Here is a 25976-nt window from a genome sequence, read left to right as displayed (position 1 = left end):
TTTCTGACATTCAAAAACAAAACAAAAACAAATCAGCGACCAATATAGCCACCTTTCTTTGCAAGGACACTCAAAAGCCTGCCATCCATGGATTCTGTCAGTGTTTTGATCTGTTCACCATCAACATTGCGTGCAGCAGCAACCACAGCCTCCCAGACACTGTTCAGAGAGGTGTACTGTTTTCCCTCCTTGTAAATCTCACATTTGATGATGGACCACAGGTTCTCAATGGGGTTCAGATCAGGTGAACAAGGAGGCCATGTCATTAGTTTTTCTTCTTTTATACCCTTTCTTGCCAGCCACGCTGTGGAGTACTTGGACGCGTGTGATGGAGCATTGTCCTGCATGAAAATCATGTTTTTCTTGAAGGATGCAGACTTCTTCCTGTACCACTGCTTGAAGAAGGTGTCTTCCAGAAACTGGCAGTAGGACTGGGAGTTGAGCTTGACTCCATCCTCAACCCGAAAAGGCCCCACAAGCTCATCTTTGATGATACCAGCCCAAACCAGTACTCCACCTCCACCTTGCTGGCGTCTGAGTCGGACTGGAGCTCTCTGCCCTTTACCAATCCAGCCACGGGCCCATCCATCTGGCCCATCAAGACTCACTCTCATTTCATCAGTCCATAAAACCTTAGAAAAACCAGTCTTGAGATATTTCTTGGCCCAGTCTTGACGTTTCAGCTTGTGTGTCTTGTTCAGTGGTGGTCGTCTTTCAGCCTTTCTTACCTTGGCCATGTCTCTGAGTATTGCACACCTTGTGCTTTTGGGCACTCCAGTGATGTTGCAGCTCTGAAATATGGCCAAACTGGTGGCAAGTGGCATCTTGGCAGCTGCACGCTTGACTTTTCTCAGTTCATGGGCAGTTATTTTGCGCCTTGGTTTTTCCACACGCTTCTTGCGACCCTGTTGACTATTTTGAATGAAACGCTTGATTGTTCGATGATCACGCTTCAGAAGCTTTGCAATTTTGAGACTGCTGCATCCCTCTGCAAGATATCTCACTATTTTTGACTTTTCTGAGCCTGTCAAGTCCTTCTTTTGACCCATTTTGCCAAAGGAAAGGACGTTGCCTAATAATTATGCACACCTGATATAGGGTGTTGATGTCATTAGACCACACCCCTTCTCATTACAGAGATGCACATCACCTAATATGCTTAATTGGTAGTAGGCTTTTGAGCCTATACAGCTTGGAGTAAGACAACATGCATGAAGAGGATGATGTGGACAAAATACTCATTTGCCTAATAATTCTGCACTCCCTGTATATATATGCATGTATATACACATTCAACGTGCTTTAATGGGCCTTTTTGAAAAATATATATCTTGAAAACTTTTTATATATGTTCAAACTTTATACCATAAAATGTTTATACAAGTTGTAACAAGTAGATTTAATTTGATTTGAAACAGAATGACACAGAATTCAGTTGTGTGTAAAAATGAACATGAACTTGATCCAGGTAGAGGAAATTCCTTATTACCAAAGTGAGTCCATTAGATGGCAGCAATGCAGCACGTAAACGTAATATGAAATCTGGACAAGGACATTTAAATAATACACAATATCCACACTGCCCTGCAGCAAGAGAAAAGAGACCTGGACTTTTTCATCTTATTTTAAACCCTTATAAGTAATCTACCATCTACCATAAGTCGCAGTTGGTTTAGTTGTTTGTGCGTAACAATAGTAGCTAATAGATAAAAATGTTAGTCAATTAAAAACCAGTTGTCATAAAAAGCTGCATTTTATTTCTTGAATATGTCTCTTTCCAGCTGCTCGCACATGATAGTAATAACAGTTTTATTCATACAGCACCTTTAAAAACAAATAGTTTCCAACATGATTTGGCAAACAAGCAAAAGCAGGAAGTCTTTCAAATCTGAAATCTAAACTGTGAGGGCAAACAAGACTAGATACATTAAAGGTAAGTTAAGATTTTTTTTAAGTTCAATATAAAAAAGAACAGAAGCAATAAAAAAAAAACCTAAAAAAAAAAATAAGTCAGGAAATGGAAATAAAAGATATTTACAGCTGTAAGATGACATCATCAGGTCCAAATTCCCCTACATAAGACTTTAAATAGTTTACATGAGCCAAATAAAAAAAATATGGCTCTTGCATTTTTTTAATGGAGCACAGATTCTACTGGTGGCCATGTTTGCTATTCAGTCCATGATTTTGGTGCAAATTCAGTGGCATTAACATGTATTAAATGGTGCAGAGAGGATTTACTCTAATAACTAAACTTTGGACAACTAGACGAATTAAAACGACCAATATTTCCTTCTTTTATATATTTAAAAGCAGTTTGTTTTCTAGAAGTCTTGAGATAAAAAAAATTCACCCAGCGCTCAGAGAACTGTTCCAATGCCCTCTGAGGTCTGAGATGTTGACCTGCTGAACCTTGACCCTGACATCCTTTCCTGTCTGAGCTTTCTATGAAGAAGCAGTTTCATCTTCTTCCTGAATTTCTCTCCCACGAAGGCGTAGAGGAAAGGGTTGATGCAGCTGTGCAGCAGAGCCAGGCAGTGGGTTGCAACCACCGCTGTGCTCACCGACCTCCTCATAGCGCAGTTGAACTGTACTACATTAGCCCTCAGCAGTATGTCTACCATGATGGTTATTTGGTATGGTGTCCAGCAGAGCAGAAATGCAATCACCACGGTTATGATCACCCGCATGGCTCGGTGCTTCTGGAAACCACGAGTGAGCAGCAGCCGTGCAACAGTGATGCTGTAGCAGGAGATCATGACAATCGCAGGGACCAAAAAGCCAAAAATATGAATGAAGCCCCGAGTGGCGATCCGCCATACGGTGGAGCTGCCGATGTCAAAGCTCACAGAGCAAATCATCTTCTCGGCATCTTCCTTATTGACATCATTAAAAAGAGCAGGAAGAGCGAGGGCACAACCGAGGGCCCACACCGCTGTGCAGAGCATTTTGCTGCACATCCTCTGACGGCTCTTGAGTGTCTCCCTGGCGTGCACAATCACAAGGTAACGATCGATGCTAATACAGGCAAGGAAGATGATGCTGGTGTAGAAGTTTGCATCCATGACGAGGTTGAGGAATTTACACAGGAAGTCTCCAAAGATCCATCCTTGGATCAGTGCTACAGCAAAGAACGGGAGCGTCAGAGCCATCAGTCCGTCTGCTATGGTCAGGTGGAACAGGTACACATCTGATGGAGTCAGAGTTTGTTGGCTGGTCCTGATCACCCATCCTACCAGCATGTTTCCTGGTATAGCCAGTAAGAAGATGCCTATGAGGATTTTACATAGGATAATAGCTGCTGAAGGTTCCATTGGTTTGTATCCACATTTTAAGGTAACTGGATCTGGAGTGTATGTGCTGGATTCATTGGACCCATTGAAATTGGAGTAATTTCCAAAGAAATCGTCTTCAAAGACATAGGAATATGACATGGCTGTAGATGGAAAACAGAGTGATATTAGTGCACTACCAACACTATGCAAACACAGGAAGTGTATGGACATAAGTTAATTTTTTTTGACTTGTAAAAATGGTATAATTTGTGGTTGCAAAAGTTGCCTTTCGTAGCTTTAAATCAAACTTGTGCTGAACTAAACAGCTACCACTGTGACAGTTTAAAGAACATCTTTAATAAATTATAACCTCCAGAGAAGTGCCTGGCCTGATCTGATTAACTCGTTTTATTTTTTCACATATTATATATATTTTATTCTCTAGATGTGGTATTTATTTATTATAATTTGCTTTCAGTACTCCAATTTTGTTGTACTATTGTACATAGCGTGACTGTCCAATGAAAATAAGACTTAAAGTTAAATAAGATGCAGCACAATTAGGAAACACTGATACAGTGACTCAGTAATTAGATTACAGAGAAATATCTGTTTAATATAAGCTACGATTATTGTATCAGCTCCTAAGTGGAAGGCTTAAGATATGTTTCATAGCTTAAAAGTCTTTTGTCATTTTTTCTGGTATGATATTTGGTATATATGATGTAATTTTATATATAAAAAGTCCCAGTTTATCACTTTAATTCTGCCCTTTTATTCATTTTTTCATGTGTACCCATCTATATAAGAAGAATGTGTTAAATCAGACACTCACCTCTAAAGATGACAAAGGCTGGGCACCCAAATGAGTCTGATGTTCAAGAGCAACTCTTTAAACATGATACAATTTGGGGATTTTGCGCAGCACTGACCCAATGTCCTGTCTCCTTCCCCCATGTGTTACAGCACACAGCATACAGCTTGTGTCATCACATGTTTTTGAAATGTCTTTAAATGAAGACGTTGCGACACATACTTAGAGCACAGACGCAAATATAAAATGAATTCTCCAGTTTGTGTCACAGTGATTGCTCACGGTGACAGTTTACAGCAGCAACAACTCTCTTCAGGTAATTATTAACATCTGTGACTTTTCACACTCTTTGTACCAGAGGGGAACTGCGGTCTGAAAAGATGGTGAACTGGTTAAAAAAACCACACATGAGACAGGCTGGTAGTTCATGAATTTATTTGTGTTCATTTAATCACAAGGTATCAGGCATAAGTGAAGCTCACCTGTTTGGTTGTTGAGCTATATGAAAAACAGGAATAAGCTGCTAACTGATAATCCCATTATAATGTAAATGTATTAATCAGTTAAATATATTAAAGAAGCTCTAATTAGCAAACTATGACACTCAGATTATTAAGAACACCTGTTCAACTGCTCATTAACATGGGTAAAGCAAATATCAGATCAGCCAATCAGAGGTTACCGAATAAGTGAATAAGTGAACAGAGAAAATATTCAGTGAGCGTCAGTTCTCTGGGCGAAGACAAATCGCTTTTGCCAAAGCTCAGAAGAGAGCAGGCAGCTTGCTGCGAGGAAGGTGACTTAAACCACCACTCGTTCCAAACAAGGAATGCAGAAGAGCATCTCCGAGCACACGACACGTCGAGCAGCAGAAGATCACAGCGCACCACTAACGATGGCGAACAACTCAGAACTGAGACTATATTTAGTATGGGCTCATCAAAATTTGGCGACTGCTTGGTCGATCTTAATTTCTCCTGCGACATTCAGATGATCAGGTCAGCATTTGGTGTAAACAACATAGAAGCATGGATCCATCTTGACTTGCATCAATGGTTTAAGCTGCTGGTGGTGTAATAGTGTTACTTTATGACCACACTGTACTCATCATCTGATGGATAACACACCACATGAAAAAGCTCAAATCATCTCAAACTGGTTTCTTGAAAATGACAGCGAGTTCACTCAGACGGCCTCCACAGTCACCAGATGTCAATCCAACAAAGCACACTATGTGGTGGAACAGGAGAGTCACGTCATGGACGAATCTGCAGCAGCTGTGTCTGTCCCAACGATATGGACCAAAATCTCTGAGGAGTATTTCCAGCAGCTCGCTGAACCATGAAGAAATGAGTAGTAAGGTGTACCTAATAAAGTGGTTGGTGAGCAATTCAGTAGATCATAAGATTGTCTGTTAAAACAACAGAATAAAAGCAGAAGAATGAAATAAATATAAGATGATCCAACTAAATCAAAGGGTGATGATTGAGAGCAGTTTACTTCTGTGACTTTTTTCCATGTTGTGTTTTGTTGTGTGTCATTTACTGTTTTTTGTCTCACGCTAGTTTCTTCTTCTTTTTTTCTTCTTCTCTGGATCCCAATCATCCGTCACCCAAATACAAAGTGTTACAGGAAAACTTTATTTTGAAAATTGATGGGGCTTTTTTCCATTTCCACATCGCTGAAGAAAAAAAATCCCACCGTGCTCATTTCCTCCATTTTTAATGCCATCGTATCTGTGAAGAAAAAGGAAAAAGGCTCACATGCTCAATCAGACACTCACATTTTGTAAACTTGCTGATAATTATCAAAGAAAGATTTTTTTTTCCTTTCTGTCCTTAAAACATCTTTATGTCACACTAATACTGACTACAGGAATTCGTTGGGTAATCAGCTATAAGGTGTTTCACAAATCAGTGGGTTAGGATATCAGCTGTGTCACTTTCTGGAAATGAAACACTGACATGTTATTTCAAAAGTCCTGTTTCCCTTTCACTCATTTCTCACACTGTGGCTGCTGTTAGGTAATGGTAGTTGACAGGTGGGCTACATGTTTATGCACATGCATCGCTATTTCAGCTATTTTCACGAGAACTTCTAGGCGAGCATTGTTATACATGTCGTGTCAAACACCAATGAGTACGAAGAGGAAAAATGAAAATCATACATCTAACGATAGGGGACCAAAGTGCCTCCATGACAGCCCGTCATGCTCATGTATATATAAAAAACTCCTCTTCTTCAGCTCCATGAATCATTTCAGGCTGTCAGAGGGAAAGCACACAATAACCAGCCGGTAGGCTCCATCTGTTTGAGAACATAAGCTCAACCTCACTCAATTACATTATCGTCACGGTGCCAGGAAGCACAACTGTCCCCTAACTAGAATGGCCTGTTTTTAATTTAATGTTAGTTTAGCAAACAAAGTTTGGGTCAACAGTGTGTGTGTGTGTGTGTGTGTGTGTGTGTGTGTGTGTGTGTGTGTGTGTGTGTGTGTGTGTGTGTGTGTGTGTGTGTGTGCGTCACACCTGGAGTTCAACTGATCAAGTGTTTGCAGTGTTACAGTTAAATGACTACAGAGACATGAGGGTAAAAGGAGATGCTTTTGTAGTTTAGTTTCAGTTTAGATTCTTCTGCTTTCTTTAGCTTGTGATAAAAAAACAATCAGTAAAAATGAACTGAATTCCTCTGCTAAAAACACATATTTCACGTATCTATAATATTATACTTATAGACAGTCAAACATAGTAACAATGATATTTGAAAATGTCCAACTAGCCCTGTAAGTCTGCATTCAGCATGTTTGTTGTGCCAACTGCTCGCACCTGTACAGGTCGAACTTTGCAATTTGCATTGCTTTTCATAAAAATGGTAAATGGCCTGTATTTGTATAGAGCTTTTACTAGTCCCTAAGGACCCCAAAGCGCTTTACACAACCAGTCATCCACCCATTCACACACACATTAAAAGACGTAAACATCAGTGTGAAATTTGACACACAGCTCTGGCTTCTTGGGAACTCAGGTTCCCAGGAAGACTTTGGTGTTTTTGCCAAATGCCTGACTGACACCTCGGTTCTTTTTTGTCTTTTTCCAGCGAAGTCAGATTTTCTTTTCAGCAGACTGCCATCAACATTCCTTCAAGTGCTAATGCCGGCAGCTACAGACAATAGATTTAAGTACCTCTCATAATGAGTTTGTTTCTAAATTAGCACAGAGAAACATTTAGAATGTACAATGTGAATGTCTGGATTGGGACGGGGTTGTTGATGTTTTTTATACTTCCCTGCGGATTGCTTTCACTTTGAATCATCAGTTTGTTTTCACCTTCCTGACAGTCAGTTTTGTTCTGCATTATAATTTTTTTATTTATTTTTTATGCTCTTTATGATATTATCATTATCATATCAAAAACTAAGATGAATGATTGATTGAAAACTGAAAAAAGAAATGTTCATGATTCTCAAAAATACCATAAGAGTATAAGAGTGCGAGCTGCACTTTATTTTATATTGTGTATGTTGTATATTGTATGTTTAATTGATTGTGCTGTTTGTAATGCTGAATTAGTGTGATATTATATGCTCCTTTATTTAATGAGTCCAGCTGAAAAAATGTTTTTATTTATTCCTTTTTATTTAAAAAAACGTTATGTTTTATGATGTTTTAATTACAGCGTGATGACATCGGCTTGTTATGGCATTGTGACATTGTAGTAAAAGACGCATCGTAGTGACGTTGTAGCGATGTATTAAAATTAAAAAGTGTGCTGTAGAGCTCTCTCGATGCCCTTTCCTGTGATGAATTAATCAATATGGTTTATTGAACAAATTTTTCAAGGTCAACTTTAGTACCTTGTTATGATGTTTGAAGATTATCCATAAAATATTTTGCATAAAAGTTTAAATTTAGAGTGAACTTTTTTTTTTTTTTACCAACTTTTACATTTGGTCTGACCTTGAACTTGATTTTGACATTGACTCAATTTTCACCAAAATGAAATTAGCTGTTGCTGTTATCTGTCACCACACAAAATGTGAAAATAATGTTTTTGAAACCTGTGGACACTAGACTGCAAACAAACAGACAAACAAATGGAACCAACTGCATTCCCCTGCCTTCAGGGGGATATAACAATATATAACAATATAACTGCAACCATCTTCTGTCCCTTGCTTACTCCTTTTCTAGTATCTTAAAAAAAATGAAAGTGTGCAGCAGTTCATGCAATTAATTCATTGTTTTTTGTTTTTTTTTAAATGAAGAAAAACGAGGCCCACGTGGAGTTGGTTTGTGAGGAGCCGTTTGTGTCTGTTTCCCAAGTTCTGCCTTAACTAACTTGACCTAATGCCAAATTAGCCAGTCAACCAAACAAGCAAAGTTATAGATTTTTAAAAATATAAAAACAGATATTTATTTGTGAAAACATCTTTTCCCCCTCTAAGATGGTTTCTGTCGTGCAAGTTAATGGAAAAATTGTCATTAACTTCAGATAAGGAATGAATTTCCTTCTATTTTTAGGAGCCATCCATTCTCTGTTCATACCTGATTTGCAACTGTAGCCAACGAACACAGTTTCAGTTTTACTGTCTTTGAGGAACCTGTGTGGAATTTTGTTTACCGTGTCAGAAGCATTTTTACAAGTAGACAAGAGCTTTGTGCAAGACCAAGTGAAAGAAACAGCCTGATTCCAGCATACAAAACAACTGAAGGGGTGTGTCTCATCTGGGTGATTCAGGGATTCCATTCATCTCTATGTGCATATATGTGTTAACCCTGACAGATGGTTATCTTACAGACACAACACCAGGTTTTTGCTTTTGCGTATTTGTTTTTGTGTGAAAATGTCTGTACAAACCGGGGAAATTGGTGGTATTTCAGACAACAAAACACTGAATGCACCTTGGAAAGGATATGTTTGAAACAATGACAACAGATTGTTCTTCCTCTTATTTTTTATTTCAGAGACTATTTCTTCTTTTTAGTTATTGCAGTTTCTTTCATAGACAAAGCAAATTCACTTCTGTTCATCTCTTTTTGTGTACCCGGGTATCCTCTGAAGTCGGGTATGTCCTGTGTTTTCATATGGGGGACCTTACAGTGACTTTCTTTGCATTTTGTGCTCAGTAAACTCTTTCATACTTTGTGTTTTCCTTAACGAGGACATCTTTTAAATACCAATTTTTATACTTACTTTTTAAAAAAATACATACTAAAAGAAAATTCCAACTCATCTCAAATAGGAGATTTTAAAAGTGAGCTAATGTGTCAGGAAGTTAAACACTTTAAATTGACTTTGACTCAATTCAGCAAAGTCTGTTTTTTAATAATAGATGAATAGATGCCTTTTCCTATGTGGACAAAGTCTGAAGGTACTATTGCAACCTTTATCTGAAACATGTTCTTCTTGGGTGTTTTTCATAACTGTTCACCAATCTCTAAAATTCCCTCCATGAGGTTTTGTGAAATATTACTTTAGATGTTATGAGGTTTTCTTGCATGCACAGCTTGTTTTATATCTTTATATCCGTCCACTCAATGTCAAAGAGACTCAAATAACTTTTTTTCCTTTACAAGGCCACGTCACCACCTTCAGTTCTATTTAATCACAACATGCCGTGCATGGGTTGCTAGGGTCCTTCTCCACAATACTGCAGAGTGGTTATCTTTACAGCTTTGAATTTGCCATTGTTGTGGGCTACATTCTCACCCCCGTGCTTCACAGCTGACATGGGTTTCTTCAGAAAGCTGCCTGGGGTTTGTGCCAAATATTTCTATAGTTACTGTGGCCGGGCAAACCGCTCTTATCTCTGCATGCCCGACTTTTTTACTTTTATCTTCTTTAGAAAAGTAACTAGTACTCTTCCACCTGTAATTAAGTTTCAGTAAAAGATATAGTTTCAATAATTTAGATTTTTTTTTGATTGCTGGCCAGACTCAGAGGTGTTAATAACCACGACACCACACACGTGAACAGCAAAGAAACCATCACACCTCAGATGTCTGATTTCTAAAACCCCTAATTCTAATGTTATGGATTTTAAAGTGTGATAACTTCCCTTTTCCATGTAAATTATCTGTTTTTCATGTAATCAAATCACCCGAGCTTTTCTATTTTCAGTATCATTAGTTTAAGAATATAATACTGAAAAACTATTAAACAGACACTGTTTTCAAAATGATTTTGCCTTTTCTAACATGTAAAGAAGGAGGCCATCATTTCTTGTCTAACTATAACTTGGATCACTGCTTGATTTATGTGTCTGTCACATAATGATGATGCACACGTTTGCCCCAAGATGGGACTGCTCATTCTGCAAAGAGAAAGCGAATTGTGCAAAAAATGAGGAAGCAAAATGCACAAAAGGCACAGCGTTAATGCAAAGATCAGATCGCTGCTAATGCAAATTCAGCAGCGTCTTGTTTCCTCAGTGACACACTGAAAATAACACCTGGCACGCTCGCTATTTTTTTAATGCATTTTAACCCTATCAGTTTCTGTTCAGGAGAACTGGCGCAGCCAAACAAGTTATTCACGAAAGGTTTGTCTCCACAATGTTATGCACGTTTATAATAAACTGGTAGCATTCTATTACAATATAAAACCTTATAGAAAACACAAGAAACTTAACTGAAGTTTTATATGTAAAATAAATCATATGAGCAACAATAAAATATAAAAAAATGACAATGAAAATCTGAAAGTGAAGGTCGTTTCTTTGTTTGTTTGTTTTTACGTTTGCCTTTTTTTCTTCAATAATTTGTGTACTTATGTAAAGGTTTAACTATAGCTAACTATTACATATATGCTTTTATTTTATTTATCAGCACATATTTAAAGCCTAAGTTATGACTGATCAGAAACTTTACTATTTTTTATTATTTATTAACACTGTATAAAAAATGTAAAAAGATGTGAACATAAATAGGTAAATGGTTAGAAAATACAGATTCATCAATCTGTAAAAACACAAATATGGTTTAAATACGTTTTCTGTAAAATCATGCATTTCATTGCATTTTTATGGATTTTCTCATCAATGTAGTAAAATCCAGTCTCAACATCTTTCATTGTAAAATATCTCCCAAATTATGGTTTGTCTTATGAAATGTATAATAGTGTAAACCCCACTGAAAATAACTCCATAAGATATCTCACTATTTGATGAAAGATTTGTCTGGTAATTAAGTGGCTCCGTGATTAATACAAGTTCAGTGATAATATATGTAAATTAGCACGTTAAGCCCCGACTCAAGACCAGGGTGGGACTGGTAGGAGTAGGTATTTGTGGAAAAGCTCGAAAATTCCTGTGGAGACTGTGTCAGGAGGGAGAGCCGGGATAAAAATCTGTGCCAATCAAAAATCAAAAACCCTGAATACTGTATAACTATATGGTTAGTCAGAGGGAGTCATTATCTGCTTCTACATACCAGGTTTCCTGTTTTGCTTCTTTTCATCTTTACATGGTTCTTTCTTATTAATTGTATTGTTCTATTGTATTGCTCTAAAGATGTCAGGCTTGGCAGCTACTGATGGTTCGTTTACCATATCTTTTAATTACACCAACACCAAGTTTGCTTTACGACTGGCTACACAGGTTTGTGCTGGAGAGTACATTTTATTTATCAGCAAAAATATAAAAATAACCACACATCAAGTGTTTGGGTTGTTTTTGTTTGTTTTGGGGGGTTTGATCACCCAACCCAAGCACATTTGATTATTACATTCAAACTTTAGAATGAATTGTACATAGTTACATCTTTAACCAAGAAAAGCAGCACTGTACTCACCAAGTGCCTTACATGGAGGTCAGACTGAAGAGTCCAGTTTCCTTGTAATCCCGTTGAGTGTGATCTCTAACAATGCGAGCAAAAGTCCTCTGTGAGGAAATTTAACAAAAAATCCAAAATGAAAAATGAAAATGTTTTGACATGACCAAACCAGTTGGTCTGGGGGAAGTGGGTACCAGCAGCATCATGGTGACAGACACCAGATCACTGACAAGACCCTGACAAGAAATCGCGGAATACCGTTCATGCTGCCAGTTAAGCAGAAAATGTCTAACAGCATAAACAGCAGGGGTTGCATTCAGGAATTTAGACTGTTTTGCCAATAACAGTGTCTGTATGAGCGATTAACATTGTTGGGGAAGTTAACTTGGTAATCCCGCCAGGTACAAGGTGTTATAAGATATTTAATGTATTTTTAATGTATTTATAATAACATTGTTAACATTGTATGAGCTTTATTACAGTACTAAAATGTTTTCCTCTCTTATACCGATGATAGATTTAATAATGTTGATTTACATAAAAGTCGAACTAAATGAAAGCCCTGATTTGGATAAACAGTTGAGAATATTGATGACCTGATGATTTATAATCTCCAAACAGAGGATTCATGCTCATATCAAAACTTTTAGCACATCAGAAACATGTAACACATATTTGTGTTTTGACATTATTTTTGCTTCTTCCCGCAGGCGATACGGTCTCTCAATCACACCACCACACAGTACTGACCCACACATACAGTTCTTACACACACACTGGACTTTCTGGACATTGTTTTCACTTCATCACTTAATCACTTTAAGCATATTTGCACTGCACAAGACATAATGTGGATTGCACAACACTGGTCACTACATTCTTCATTTCCAGTTAATACTTGTACAGCTGCTGTTATTGTGTATATATTTATTTATATTTCTTCATACATTCGTATATATTTCTATACTGTATATTGTGTATTTTGTTGTACAGTTATTTTATTTTCAACTTTAATTTATATATTTTATCTTATTCTTCCCAGTTAAATTTACCCTTCATTCTAATTTGTGTTGTACAGTTATTTCATTTTTAACCTTAATTTATATTTTATTCCTTCCTAGTTAAATTTACCCTTTTTAATTTTTCATATTTATTTCCTATCTTATTCATAGCCTTTTCCTTTTTTGTTTTCTTTAGGTCACGAGCAGTTGTCCAAGCATTTCACTGCATATCGTACTGTGTATGACTGTGTACGTAACAAATAAAATTTGAATTTGAATAATTGTACCTGATCATTTCCAGAGCAAAGCTTTCTGTTTGTTTGCAGAGAGGTGGCTGCCAAATAGCTATTTGCCAACGACTTGACTTGGCATCTCTACATGATGCGCAGTGTGTCCTTAAGAAATTTGAGGAAACTGGGCAGGTGGTAGACAAAAGAAAAAAATCTATCTATAGCAGATGAACTGAATCTGAAAGCCATGTCCTTAAAGAAATAATAAGCAGGCTTGACTAAGAGAACTCAGGCTGTGATGGAGAATAAAGATGATCACACCAATTTAACGATTTCTTGTTATTATTAGTATCATTGCAGAGTTATACTTATAATTCTACAAGCTTTGTTTTTACATTACATACCGCATTTCTATTTATGTATTTATCTATGTGTGCATGTTAAAAAAAAAGACTGCTGCACATGTTTCACATTTGCCTAACAAAATTTAAAGAAATGAGGGGCGGCGCAAGACGTGCAATACTGCATGTTTCATTTGTAGTTGGATGGAGAAGTCACAGCTTCTCTAAACCAGAAAACAATGGCTCACTTTGTTTTCAGACTTTTTAAGAAACCACACCTTCTTTTCCTTTTCCAACTAAGCTTGTAAATGGTTATCAGACTGGTCATGTAACATAATATGTGCGTGTGTTATGAGAAACATTATTCATATTCAACTTAGAAGCATTATTGCCTTGCTGAGTATAGGGCCTTTTCTAAGTAATTTGTGTGCTTTCCCCACACTCAATTAATCTCAGGTTACTTAATTTTCACATCAGGTTTCCCTATTTAAATAAGTCTTTAGAGTAATGTAGTCTATTTGTTTTCTTTTCTTTTTTCGACTTCTTTTAGCTGATTCCTTAGAGGTCGCCGCAGTGGATCATCTGCCTCACCTCACCCTATCCCAGCATCCTCCACTGTCCTCCTCAACAGCATCCATGAACCATCTATGTGGTTTCCTCTTCTCCTTCTGCCTGCCAGCTCATATTCATTTTTGCGTTGTCCAATATATCCACCATCCTCCTCTGCACACATCCAAACCAGCTCAGTCTTGCCTCTCTAACTTTGTCTCCAAACTATATCTGTCTTTTTGTAAGTTACACCTTCAAACCATGCACCACAGCAGGTCTCACTATCCTCATGAAAACCTTCCTTTTCTCTCTTACAGCAGTCTGTTCTAAATAAATAAATAGCCTTTTTTAAATAACAAGTATGAACAAGTATTTCCTGATTAGTGCAGTTGTGTGGCCCTAAAATTGTGATTGATGTACCATTTACACTTATTAAGTCGCGGACACCTGTTTCTTTCTTATGAACCCGCCGCAGTACTGTCATTACGAATTTATTACAGGCATTATTTTAGACGCCCCAGTCTTATTTGGGCCCTGCGAGTAAAATACGCGGAAGTTGCGGGCGGAAGTAGCCTCGACGGAAGCGGTCGGGTCTGTCAGGGCAGGAAAAAATTTGCAGAATTTGACACAAAGAGGTGAACCCCACCAAACAACACCGCTTATCCCCCCTTTTCCTCGACACCGGCGTCCGCTGCGATGATCCTGTTAGAAATTAATAACCGCATTATCGAGGAGACGCTGACGCTCAAGTTCGACGGCGCATCCAACGGGTGAGAAATCATCGCTACACCTGGCTAGCACCGCTAGCTTCCCCTTTAGCTTCTTACAGAAGATGATGGCTTCATTTAAAGAAACGGGGGAGATCGGGTACAGCAGGTTCAACAAAGTTAAGCTATGTGGTCTAAAGAGTATTGATTTTTTTTAAAGTGCAGAAATACACATAGAGTTAGCTTGTTGCTCTGCCTCGACGAGCCGGGGTGTGTCTGCACGGGCGGTGTTGTGCCAAAAATTGTAACCCCATTGAATTTTATCTCCCCTGGCGGTTCTCCCACATACCTTGGAGATAAAACAACAAAGCACACAATAGATACTTAGGTTATATTTACACTGCGCTGCCAATAAATACGAAGCAAATATTTTTAAAAGGTTACATAGCCTTAAGGGAGCTAGCGGGAATAAAGCTAATTTATAAGCTTTTTTTAAAAAATGATTAAGCTATTCCACACTGGTTGATAACATCATATGTAAAATCACAAACCGCCTATAAAAACTATTTTTATAAATATAGTATATATTTTTATATGAAGTGAGGACTTTATTTCTTTTTTTCGGACACAACAGGTTTGTCAAGGCAAACTATCTTCTCATTTCCGGTGTCACTCCACCACGGCAGATCAGATTATATGCCCGCGGTGTTTTCACTTAATAAAGACCATTTATTTGCCTTCCGCGGCAGTACATAAAGCTTTTAGTGGCTAAATGATAGCCAACCATCGCCCATCTCTCTCGCTTTTTCTCCTGCTTCCGCATTCCTGTAGTCAGGCTGAGTCAAGTCTGCTCTGCACAGCCAGCAGCTGCAGCTCCTCAGAGCATGAGCGTGTGGACAAGTCGCTGCAGCATCCACCTTTACACTGTTGATTTGCTACTGTGCATTCCCCAGGCATTGCTTATATTGTTTGTTTGTTTTTTGTTTGTTTTTTAAGCTGTCGTGTCGAGATGATTCATTAAAGCTGTGACTCCATCATGACGTCATTACATAAAACATTTAAATGTTTTGCATTTTAGCAAGCGCACGGCTTCATCTTGCAATTAATTTGTGTCCCAGTCCTTGACTGGCAGCTGGAGTAATACCAGTATTGCACAGTACTGTAACTTGAACAGCAACTAACAGGTCCTGTTCAGATTATAATGTAGAAGAAATAATGAGGGTCAGTTCTGATTAACTCCCCATCCATGTATTTCACAAACTGGTAACCAGCTTACCGTGAAAACACCCTTGACTAAGCCACTCTACACGTGCTGTAAAGCTAGAGATACTGTTGAGCTTTTATGGTTTTATCAGAGGAAGTGATTTAGTTTGGTCAGCTGCAACTGCTACTAGCAGTTCTTTTTGTTTCTCCTTTTGCAGAATAATGTCTGCAAATTCAACCATGTTATTGCATTTTTTTTTTAAATCACCAAACATCGGTATTAGTATCATTCTTAAAAACCTACATTGGATGGGCTCTAATCATCTTTCATCATACAAATATAAAGAATCTAGTGGCAGTAATTATAACAAACGGGAAACAAAGCAATAGCTAGCTAGCTTGTTTGCAGTGCGTGGCTTTGAATGCTGTGATGACCCTTTTTGTTCCCTTTTTAACCATCAAGTCTACTTAAACCTCCTCACTACCTTCATTGTTTCTTTGTTTGTTTTGATGCTATTTAAGATGGTAAATTGAACTCCAGCTTTGTGGGCTTAACAAACTGGTCTCCTCATGTTGTTTCTTTTTCTCCTCACAGAACCAAACCAGAGGCCGTCGATGTGACGTTTGCGGGTGAGTGTCTCGTGCAGCAGCGTGCTATTTTTGCCCCGTTTGTACTATATTTGAATATCCGTGTTTAGATTTTAACACACAGTTTCGATAACGTGGCTCTCTCAGCCGAGTTGAGCCTTTTTGCTGTTCTCCGAATTAAATGAAACCAAATCATATGAGCCAGTGTTGGATGGGTCGCATGACATTTCTTTAAATGACTTTAATGTAGTTCATATTATGGCTTATAGATTTCTGTGTGTGTTGTGTCGTGCAGTATTTTGTGTAACCCGCTGTGAAGAAGGTTGTAATGTAATGTTTGGATTTGATCAGACACAATCACATTTTTGTGCACGCCTATTTCAAAATTTAAAGGGTGGTGCTGATGGTGGTGTTGTCTTCAGTTTCCTATTATGCAGCCAGCTTATTGCACATGTTCCTGTAATCAGTGTTGAATCTGAAAACATGGACTGAGATTACTAAGACGTCTCGTCTGTCTAAGTGAGGAATGAAAAGATCGAGGCGTTCATTGGAGTCTTTCCTGAGTTGCTCACCGTGTCTCCTGTGCCTGTTTCAGCTGTGACTGAATGTGTTTAGCGCCTACTAGCATGTATTTTACTTATTTCTTATCCATTCCCTTGTCTTCTGTTTTATGTTTGTACAGCACTTTGGTCAACACGAGTTGTTTTTAAATGGGTTTTATAATTCATTTAAAGTTGAGCATTTCTCCCCCGCTGGTATTAACTCTGTGCCTGTGTGCTGCAGACTTCGATGGCGTCTTGTACCACATCTCCAACCCCAATGGGGACAAGACCAAAGTGATGATCAGCATCTCTCTGAAGTTCTACAAGGAGCTGCAGGATCATGGAGCTGACGAGGTAAAACACACACACAAAAGAGAGCGAGAGGCTGGAAAATGTTTCTCAAAACCTGAATACAAAGAATCAGATGATTTTTTTATTTAGCATGTATGACACAGAGGCCTTTGCAGAGTCTTGATTATAGCTGGTTTCACATCCTCTACAACACAAGAACATTCTCGTTATACAGAAAGTGCAATTAAGGATAACCTTAAAAGAGTTATTATTATCACATCTATAGTTTAAATCAGGGACTAAAGCTGCTTTGTATGATTGGTCATCTTATAGCTGTCCTTTCTGCAGCTCCTCAGTTCACCCTTTATCTGAACCCACACACTGTAGGTCCTGTCTCTTTAAGCCACGCTCTCTAAAAGCCCCTTTTTTCTGCTTAGCTGTCCCTCATGTGGGTTTTTACAAACAGAACCTACTTCTTATAAACTCGACTTTGGCTGTGGCTATGATGACCATATAAGGCGATCCACGATGATGTCAGCTCGGCACAAGAGTAGGAAAAAGCAGTTGTGAACCGAGGCTTAAGTACAGTCACAAGGGGGTTACCTTCTTTCCATTCAGTCGCCTTTTTACGGCTATGCTTAATATGAGTCAATTATTGTGATATTGTTTTAATGTGACTTTAAACTTCTTCTAACATGCTGTGGTGTCACAATAAACCAGCCCTGCATGTCGAGCTGCAAACGTGGGTAGAATCTGGTATAAACGTCCACCACACTGCTGGCTGCTGTCTGTACCACGCTTCGGTGTCACTCAGAGGCCTGTGTCCTTTTATGTCTGTGCTGGCGTTTGATACACACATGCAGCATTATTCAGTGCTGTGCATTGGTCCATTTATGCTCTGTTATTCTAAGCAGTGAATAGAAGCTGATCAAAGGCAGATTAAGGGAGAAAACTGCACAACCAAGCAAAATATGTTTTGGTTTCCTTTTAAAGGGGGTAAATCCGGGTGGTCATGGCACCTGCTGCTTTGTTTTGCATTTTTTTGTGTTGGTGTTTCATCCTTGAGCGCACTAAAAGTGCCCGAGTTTCATCCAGGCTTGAACATAAAGGACCTTTAGTTTTGCTTTGTTCTTCAGCACGATATATGATTATTTTAATGAAAAGCACTAAAACAAACGTGAGGTTTTGGGTTGGTTTTTTGTGGCATCTGATTGAAATATGCTTAGCTTTGTTCAGTTTTCTTCTAATGAACTAATAATGACATATTAAAATATTAAATGATAATGAGAAAAACATCCCCTCCTTATTCTACAGTACATGAGAGTTAATCTGGGACAGTGCGTGCAAGTGTCTTTCATTGCACACTTTGATTTCAGTGATAATAAACCTGAGTGCAAGTGAAACTGTAAAAAGAGCCATGGGTTCAGGCAAGGCTGCTACTGAATTTGATTCCTGATGATGGTGAGTCGATCTGAGATATAAAATAAAAGTAGAATGAGGTCATTATTTCCCTCCACACACACAAACACACACAAACCTACACAAGTGCTCTGTTGCCATGTAAGGAAGAAAGCAGCCGCTGAGGCTTTCAGTAGAAACAGGAAGTGTGTGTGTGTGACTCACCCCAGGCGAGGAAGTGCTGACTGCGAGCAGCAGCCACTGTGTATGAAAGGCTTGGCTGCTGCCCAGCCGCTTCGCCCCTCCTCGTTCCCTGAAGCTGGGAATAGCGGTGTGAATAGTGGCACATTCGTTTTATTCTTCCTGTGACGAGTCAGTTTGGAAAACAGTTTTTGGATGAGCAGCGCAGGGGCTGTTTTTTAAGCCACTTGCTCATTCTCACACACACTAAAAACTAAATAGGCGCTACACACATTCAGTGTTTGCATGAATTAACACAATGACAGTTTCAGAAAACTGCAGTTTCCTAAAGCTTGGCAGAACGTCAGCTGAGATTTAAAGACACAGTTGATGCTTGTCTGAGATTACTTGTGAGGAGATCCCAGGGTTTGGGTGTGATAACAGCAAAGGCACGAGCCCCCTTTGAAATAAGCTTCAACTGCTTAATAGTGAAAAGTGATCAGGAAGCTTATCAAGATAATTTAAGGCTTTAAACTCCAACAGTGTCACTTTACTCTGGATTCTGTCAAGCACAGGCTGCAAACGTTTTGTTTTGTCCCAGTCAGTAATCTGGCCGCAGCATATGATTGAGCAACTCCAGTATGCAGCGCAAAACAGCAGTCCAGTCTGTGGGTGGAACACAAGGCATGCATAACCACAAAAAAGTTTGGAACAAACTGCTCTCTTGACTTGGCTGCGTTGATTTGTCAAAGATTATCTTAAAGTTCTTAACCTGCGTTTTAATAAAAGGAGTTCAAAAGCCCAGGTTACCCATCAGCCGCTCTGTTAGAGGACCAAACAATGTGAAACTTAGCCCTCTTATGGAATAGCTGTTTCATGGGTAAATACAGTTGTAAACCATCTACATAGCAGCAAAATCAAATGTGATGTTGGTATGTCGAGTAATTTGACCTAAAGGGAGCAAGTACAAGGAAGAAAGAACAGACCCCTGTGAGGAGACTGGTCTGATTTGCATATTGCTCTGTTCATTCCTGAATGACAGGCATCTATTACAGAGGAGCCTCCGACCTTTCATTACCTCCTTGAAACACACACACCTCCTTCCTGTCACAGTACAAGTCTTTCATTGAGCGGCAAGTTTGTTTAGCCACCTCTCTGCTCTGTTGTAAACCACATACTTAAAACGGACCTCTCACGCTCTTATCTCTTATACACATGAAATTCCGGATGTTCAACAAGTCAGTGTATGTATGAGTAATTCCCAGGAGGTAGAAACTCTATTACAAACATTTGTTTTCTACTCTCAGCTCTGTATGATGTCAGTAAAAGTGGCTATATCACATTTTAACATCCAAACACCAATCCAAGCGTTGACTCTACGGCAGTAATCGTAAAGCTTCAGTGGCCATTTTTCTCCTTTGGATTGAGACACAAACCCAGGCTCCTGTGTCAAAAGCTAGTTTCCTTCTGATACTCGTCTCGAGTCCTGATATCAGTATGTAGATGCGTCCACTGTGGTGAGAAGTCTTGGGACATGAGGAAGCTGCCAAAAGTACTCTTTCATTTATATTAGAGTTCATAAATCTATTAATGAATTTATGTTGCGTTCTTAGATATTAATATTGAGGTTTCTCATGTGACGTCATTAGCACATGCCATATTCTATGTGATGGAGCCACCAGTTGTTAGGGGAAAATGTGTGTTCTCCCACTGGTTGGCAGTGATTCTTTAAAGCTGCTTGTTGTCGCTGGATCAAAAATGTAGCGATTGCTTTGGTTGCCTGTAGTTTTTGATGTTTGTCTGCAAATATCTGTTAACTGCAGGCCCAGCGGTAGTTCACATTGAAAAGGATGTGGATAAGATACAGCTTGAATCTAATTAGAAATACAGAACATTGTTTTTTAAAGTAAAAGTTATGCTGCAGCACTGCAGCCAACATGTTTCAGAAGGTGCAACTTTTAGTCTGAAAGTTGACCTTTCCCATTTCCTGTTAGCGTCACACTGCTCACAGTATCACTACAGCTCAAAGTCCATCACTTCCCTTTAAATACAGACCACAGCGGTACGCTAGCTGACAAAGGCAGTCACAAGAAGGTTTTTTGCTAACCGGTCAAGAACTGAGCGTTTCTATTGACAGGCGGTTGCCAAGGCATCATTGACCAGCATGAAGTCCTGCCTGATTGGGTCTTTAAAAGTTATTTTCCCCACCAACTCCCGTCAACTTCTAGAAACCACTTAAAACCAGTTAGAGAATACTATGCGGGTAGTTGCCAGATGGTTGCAGACCAGTCTCTAGGCCTGGGTGACCAGGACCTTATTCACTTGATCCTACATTGTCACCACGGTTGTCAAACGTCCAAAATGATGGACAGGTTCACACCACATGGTTAGAGGCCATGTTTTTGCAAAATCCCAATAAAGTTCTTCTTCTTGTTTCTTTTTGTTTTTGCAAAGCTACCTTAGATATCAAGTCTAAAAATATGGAGCTGGAAGAGGTCCTCTTAGATCTCACAGGATTCCCACCACATGTGAAAACTACTAAGATTTCCAAGAAAATGAAAGATCTGTTTTGAAAGTGGTTAAAAGAAAGCCTCCAACTTTTAATTTTTCTCCTCTGTGCTATTAAAGCCACACCTTTGGAGTCGGGCCTCTAACAAGACTCTTCAATTAGCAGAGTAATTATTCAGTGTTTTGTTTTTTTTTTAGGCCCATTGAGTAATCTGTCTTTTGCTGTTGTGCTACATTTGTTCTGTGCAGTGCAGCTCTTGAAAAACCACAATACGGATGTGTGTTACAAATAAAGTTCATATTTTTAATTCCAGTTGCTCAAGAGGGTCTATGGGAACTTCCTGGTTTCACCAGAGGCGGGTAAGGTCTTTTTGAGCTCTTTTTTTCTGCAAGTTTCAGAAATCAGCTGAGCCGTGATGCTATTTTTTTTTTCCTCGACTGTAAAAATAAAAGCTCTACATGTATTATATTACAGGCTACAACGTGTCTCTCCTCTACGACCTGGACGTTCTACCAGCCAACAAAGATGAGGTTGTCCACCAGGCCGGCATGCTCAAGAGGAACTGCTTTGCCTCAGTGTTTGAGAAATATTTCAAGTTCCAGGAGGAAGGCAAAGAGGGCGAGAAGAGGGCCGTGGTCCACTACAGAGAGGACGAGTCCATGTGAGTGTGTCATGAGAAACATTTAGGAAAGCAAGAGTTAAAGACATTTGTTAGCCATTTCAGCACAGGTCTTAAAGTATATCAAAAATAAATTGATGTATTTCGGACCTCGTTCCTGTCATTTCTCTGGAAGCCAACATAACTTGTGGTCGCTGCAGGTATTTGGAGGCCAAGAAAGACAGAGTGACGGTGGTGTTCAGCACAGTGTTCAAAGACGACGACGACGTCATCATCGGCAAAGTCTTCATGCAGGTGTGTGTGAGGCCACATTTACTGATTTCTACTGTCTTTGCTTAGCTCCTTTTCCATTCGTACCTACTCGGATCGACTCGCCACGACTCGACTTGGATGGACGTCGAGGGAAGAATATACGTGCTTCTATGATTGGTCTGTGGCTATTTATCAGACTTGAGGGATCACTGCGTTATTTTTTTATACCCATTTCCTCTGTTGCTGAGTTTCAAAAAAGGCGGTTTTAATTTTGACCAGCCAATCAGTGGCATGAGGTCTGATGATGACACATTTTAGTACCTGTTTGGAACCTCTGCAGAGCAGATATTTTAAAAGTACCTGGTTCCAAGTGAATGGAAAACCCTGAAAACAGTAGCGAACTGTGCCGAGTCGATCCGAGTAGGTTCTAATGGAAACGGGGCTTTAATTTGCATTACCGCCTCCTACTGGACCAGAGTGGAGCGCTTTCATGTAACATATTCCTGTAATTCCTGTCATTCCGACCACTGACTCCAACTGTATTGCCCTCTCTCTTTTTCTTTTTTCATTTTGATAATTAAAGAAGCTTTAAAAAAGTGCTGCAAACATATTTTTCCTGTGTGTAGGAGTTCAAAGAGGGTCGGAGAGCCAGCCACACAGCTCCCCAGGTGCTCTTCAGCCACAGGGAGCCTCCTCTGGAGCTGAAGGACACAGACGCCGCCGTCGGGGACAACATCGGATACATCACTTTCGGTCGGTGCTTTGTTTTTAGTTTAACAAAGACTCGCATTTGCTGGTCACTTCACAGCTAACGCAGTGGTTTTAATTTGTTGCTTTGTGTTTTCAGTCCTGTTTCCGCGTCACACCAATGCCAATGCCAGAGACAACACCATCAACCTCATCCACACCTTCAGGGACTACCTGCACTACCACATAAAGTGCTCCAAGGTGAATTCACCTCAGCCAGTCACTCCTCTACACTTGATGGTTTTATTTACTTGGCAGCACATCATACACAGAGAAAACTGATAGTAAAAGTTTTCCGGGTTTCAAATAATTTTACACAACAAAAGTTGTTGTTTTCTTTTGTTTTTTTTACTTTCTTTGCTTTAATCCTTGATCCAGCCCGATCTTTGTCCCAAGTAATAAATGCTTGTTTTGTTCGTTGCAGTGTTATTTCTGAGCTGTTTGGTTGTGTTTGAAGGGCCCTGACAGGTGAACTCAAGTCAGTAAACACACCTGCCAAAGCTGAAAGCTAAAAACCACAAACAATCCTCCACCGCGATAGTGCGGTTTTTCTCTCTTTTTCTTTCTCTACAATACAAAGTCCCGCTGTCGGTGAGATCTCGTCTGACTACCCCCAAGAGGGCGTTTGTGTAGATGCGACGACCCACGAAACAAGACTTGCTTAAGCACGATTGCTCGAACGTGCTTCCTGTAACCCCTAATCAGTGCATGTTTTGTATGACTGACATTTCAGAGATGTGGACGTTGGTTGTCTTTGTCTCAGACAGTGAGCTGACGAGGCAGATGTATTTATAGGCTTAAATGTTAGAAATGCGATGATGTAAACGTAGAAAACAAACAACCGCTGTTTTTTCCGAGCATGAGCAGTTTCGCTCGAGCGATTAGCACAGAGCAAAGCATGCATCCCCCTCCTCTGCCCTGCAGCCTTGCGACCAGGGGAAATGTGCCAACACTGGAGACTAAACACTTAACATCATAAGGTTGCGATTGGCATTGAATCACATGTCCCGTCTCTTCCGCAGGCCTACATTCACACACGTATGAGAGCCAAGACGTCAGACTTCCTCAAGGTGCTGAACCGCGCTCGACCCGACGCAGAGAAGAAGGAGATGAAGACCATCTCGTAAGTAGCCTCTGCTCTCCTCCCTGTTTCTGTCAAACGGAGTTCAACTGATTATATTTGACTTAACACAACCTCACCTGCACTTTAAGGCTTCATCTTCAGCTTTAGCGCATTTCAGATCTTGCACAAGGATGTGTTCGGGAATCAGAAGCATCTTTGTTCGTGATAACTTATAAAAAAGGCAAAACAAGCGGCGGATTCAGGCTGGGGATACTATCTCGGCACTCCTGTTTTTACCAGATAAAAGCGCCTTTTTCATCTTTCAGTCTGTGTGTTTTTGAGGTGTGCAGCATGTTTGCCTGCATAGTTTTCTGCTGTTTGAAAGGTGCGCATACATACAGCGTGAGCTCAGAGAGGCTTTGCACCGAGGCTAATGTGTAACCGAAATAGGAACGATTCGATTGGAAGACTGGACGAGTGCCACTCGCTGCTTCGGCAGTTAGTTGATAAACATTTCTGTTGAATCTCAGGTTGACGACTGACGGGGAAAAAATGTTGATGTGAACACAAAACTGAAATCCAAGTGTCAGTCACCTTTAATGTCACGCAATGACACGAAAGCATGCGACAGATTCCCTTATATGATTGGCAGATTAGATGTGATGATAGGGTTACTTGTGTAGCACTATCGTTTTTGATGTTCAGGTATGCACAAAGATGAATGGAATCTTTCAGTAGCTCTCAGAGGGCCTGCCAAAACACGATACAAACAGGAAATGCACCAACAACAACCTGTAAATATGTCCTTTTTTTTTAATTGCTGAGGATTACAACGTGCAGTCCTTTTTGTTGAACTGGTTTTTTTTAACTTGACTCTGTTTCTTGGAAACTTGTTTACATCCAAAGCTGGAGGCAGCAGTCAGCATGTGTGACACAAATAAGGGGAAATGTTGTGTTTAGCTTGTTTTTTAAGGTACCTACCAGGGCAGGAGAGAGTCGGGCTCGCTCACTGTTCACTGGTTCTGTCTTCATTTTTATCATAACATGTGACCGATGTTCATGTTCTCATCTGACAAAAAACTGTTTTGTCTTTACGTTTTCAGTGGAAAGACCTTCTCCCGCTGAGGCCGACCCTAACCTGAAAAAGTACAATCCACCCCCGCCCCCCCACCTCCTGTGGGCATGCCCAGACGCGCCACAATGAGACTTAACGCCACATCGGACCGGACTTCAGGAAGCCTCTAATTCCCCGCCCGCCCTCCCAGCCTCTCATGTCCAGACTTTTGTTTTGTTTTTGTTTGTTTTTTTTTATTCTTATTTGGTTGAATGATAATGCTGTCCGTACCTGAGGAAACCCTCACAATAAATGGAAAAAGGGCATTCCTTGCTTTGCATAGTTAAAAAGAAAAGAAGAATTATTAGTCCTATATAAATATATATATGATAAAACTGAAATTTTTGATACGATATCTTTTACTCCATTTGGTACTCTTGCTTGCCCTCACAGTCATGATGGATGATTTCAGTCCCCTCTGTACTTTCATGTCTTCTGTACCGTTGTCATGAAAAAAAGAGAAATAAATCACGCTTTAAAAAAAGCATCTTTTTGTTCACTTTTTTTCACTTGATAAAATTTTATCAAGTGAACTGTTTGCTTACTGTCCTGATAGAGGATAGCCAAGAGTGAAAAAACTGAACTCTTTTGCAGTGTGTTTGGGGACACACAACTAAAAGGAAGTTTGTTGTGTGGAGCCAGTTGAGGTGGTTCAGGCATCTGACGAGGATGCCTCTTGGGCGCCTCCTGGGTGAGGTGTTCCAGGCATGTCCCACCAGGAGGATGTCCCAGGGAAGACTCAGGACACGCCGGAGAGGTTGTATCGCTCGGTTGGCCTGGG

At 39.7% G+C, this 25976-nt stretch overlaps 2 protein-coding genes across 2 annotated transcripts; one reads left to right on the top strand and one right to left on the bottom strand.

The window, feature by feature from the left end:
* Positions 1 to 1231: 1231 nt before the first annotated feature.
* Positions 1232 to 4140, bottom strand: LOC101487265 (C-X-C chemokine receptor type 2). Its single transcript, XM_004575182.4, has 2 exons — positions 4111 to 4140; positions 1232 to 3436 (listed from the first exon to the last, which is right to left on the bottom strand). The coding sequence occupies exon 2, from the start codon at positions 3432 to 3434 to the stop codon at positions 2361 to 2363; it is 1074 nt and encodes a 357-aa protein (XP_004575239.3). The 5' UTR covers positions 3435 to 3436; positions 4111 to 4140; the 3' UTR covers positions 1232 to 2360.
* Positions 4141 to 14527: 10387 nt separating this feature from the next.
* Positions 14528 to 25682, top strand: arpc2 (actin related protein 2/3 complex, subunit 2). Its single transcript, XM_004575183.4, has 10 exons — positions 14528 to 14752; positions 16488 to 16522; positions 17264 to 17376; positions 21714 to 21759; positions 21875 to 22061; positions 22220 to 22313; positions 22898 to 23024; positions 23119 to 23219; positions 24041 to 24141; positions 25185 to 25682. Exons 1-10 carry the CDS (start codon positions 14679 to 14681, stop codon positions 25204 to 25206), a joined length of 900 nt encoding a protein of 299 aa, XP_004575240.1. The 5' UTR covers positions 14528 to 14678; the 3' UTR covers positions 25207 to 25682.
* The last annotated feature ends 294 nt before the right edge of the window (positions 25683 to 25976 follow it).

Source organism: Maylandia zebra, linkage group LG23 (genome assembly GCF_041146795.1).
Source record: "Maylandia zebra isolate NMK-2024a linkage group LG23, Mzebra_GT3a, whole genome shotgun sequence".
In the NCBI taxonomy this organism is placed as follows: domain Eukaryota; kingdom Metazoa; phylum Chordata; class Actinopteri; order Cichliformes; family Cichlidae; genus Maylandia; species Maylandia zebra.
This window is presented reverse-complemented; position numbering and strand designations above follow the sequence as displayed.

What these genes read in the sequence shown, in the direction of transcription:
- arpc2 (XM_004575183.4), top strand. Translation starts at nt 14,679, where the DNA reads ATGATCCTGTTAGAAATTAATAACCGCATTATCGAGGAGACGCTGACG. An exon ending in CGTCGATGTGACGTTTGCGG is followed by an intron (nt 16,523 to 17,263) that starts GTGAGTGTCTCG and finishes TGTGTGCTGCAG; the next exon opens with ACTTCGATGGCGTCTTGTAC. An exon ending in AGGATCATGGAGCTGACGAG is followed by an intron (nt 17,377 to 21,713) that starts GTAAAACACACA and finishes TTTTAATTCCAG; the next exon opens with TTGCTCAAGAGGGTCTATGG.
- LOC101487265 (XM_004575182.4), bottom strand. Translation starts at nt 3,434, where the DNA reads ATGTCATATTCCTATGTCTTTGAAGACGATTTCTTTGGAAATTACTCC.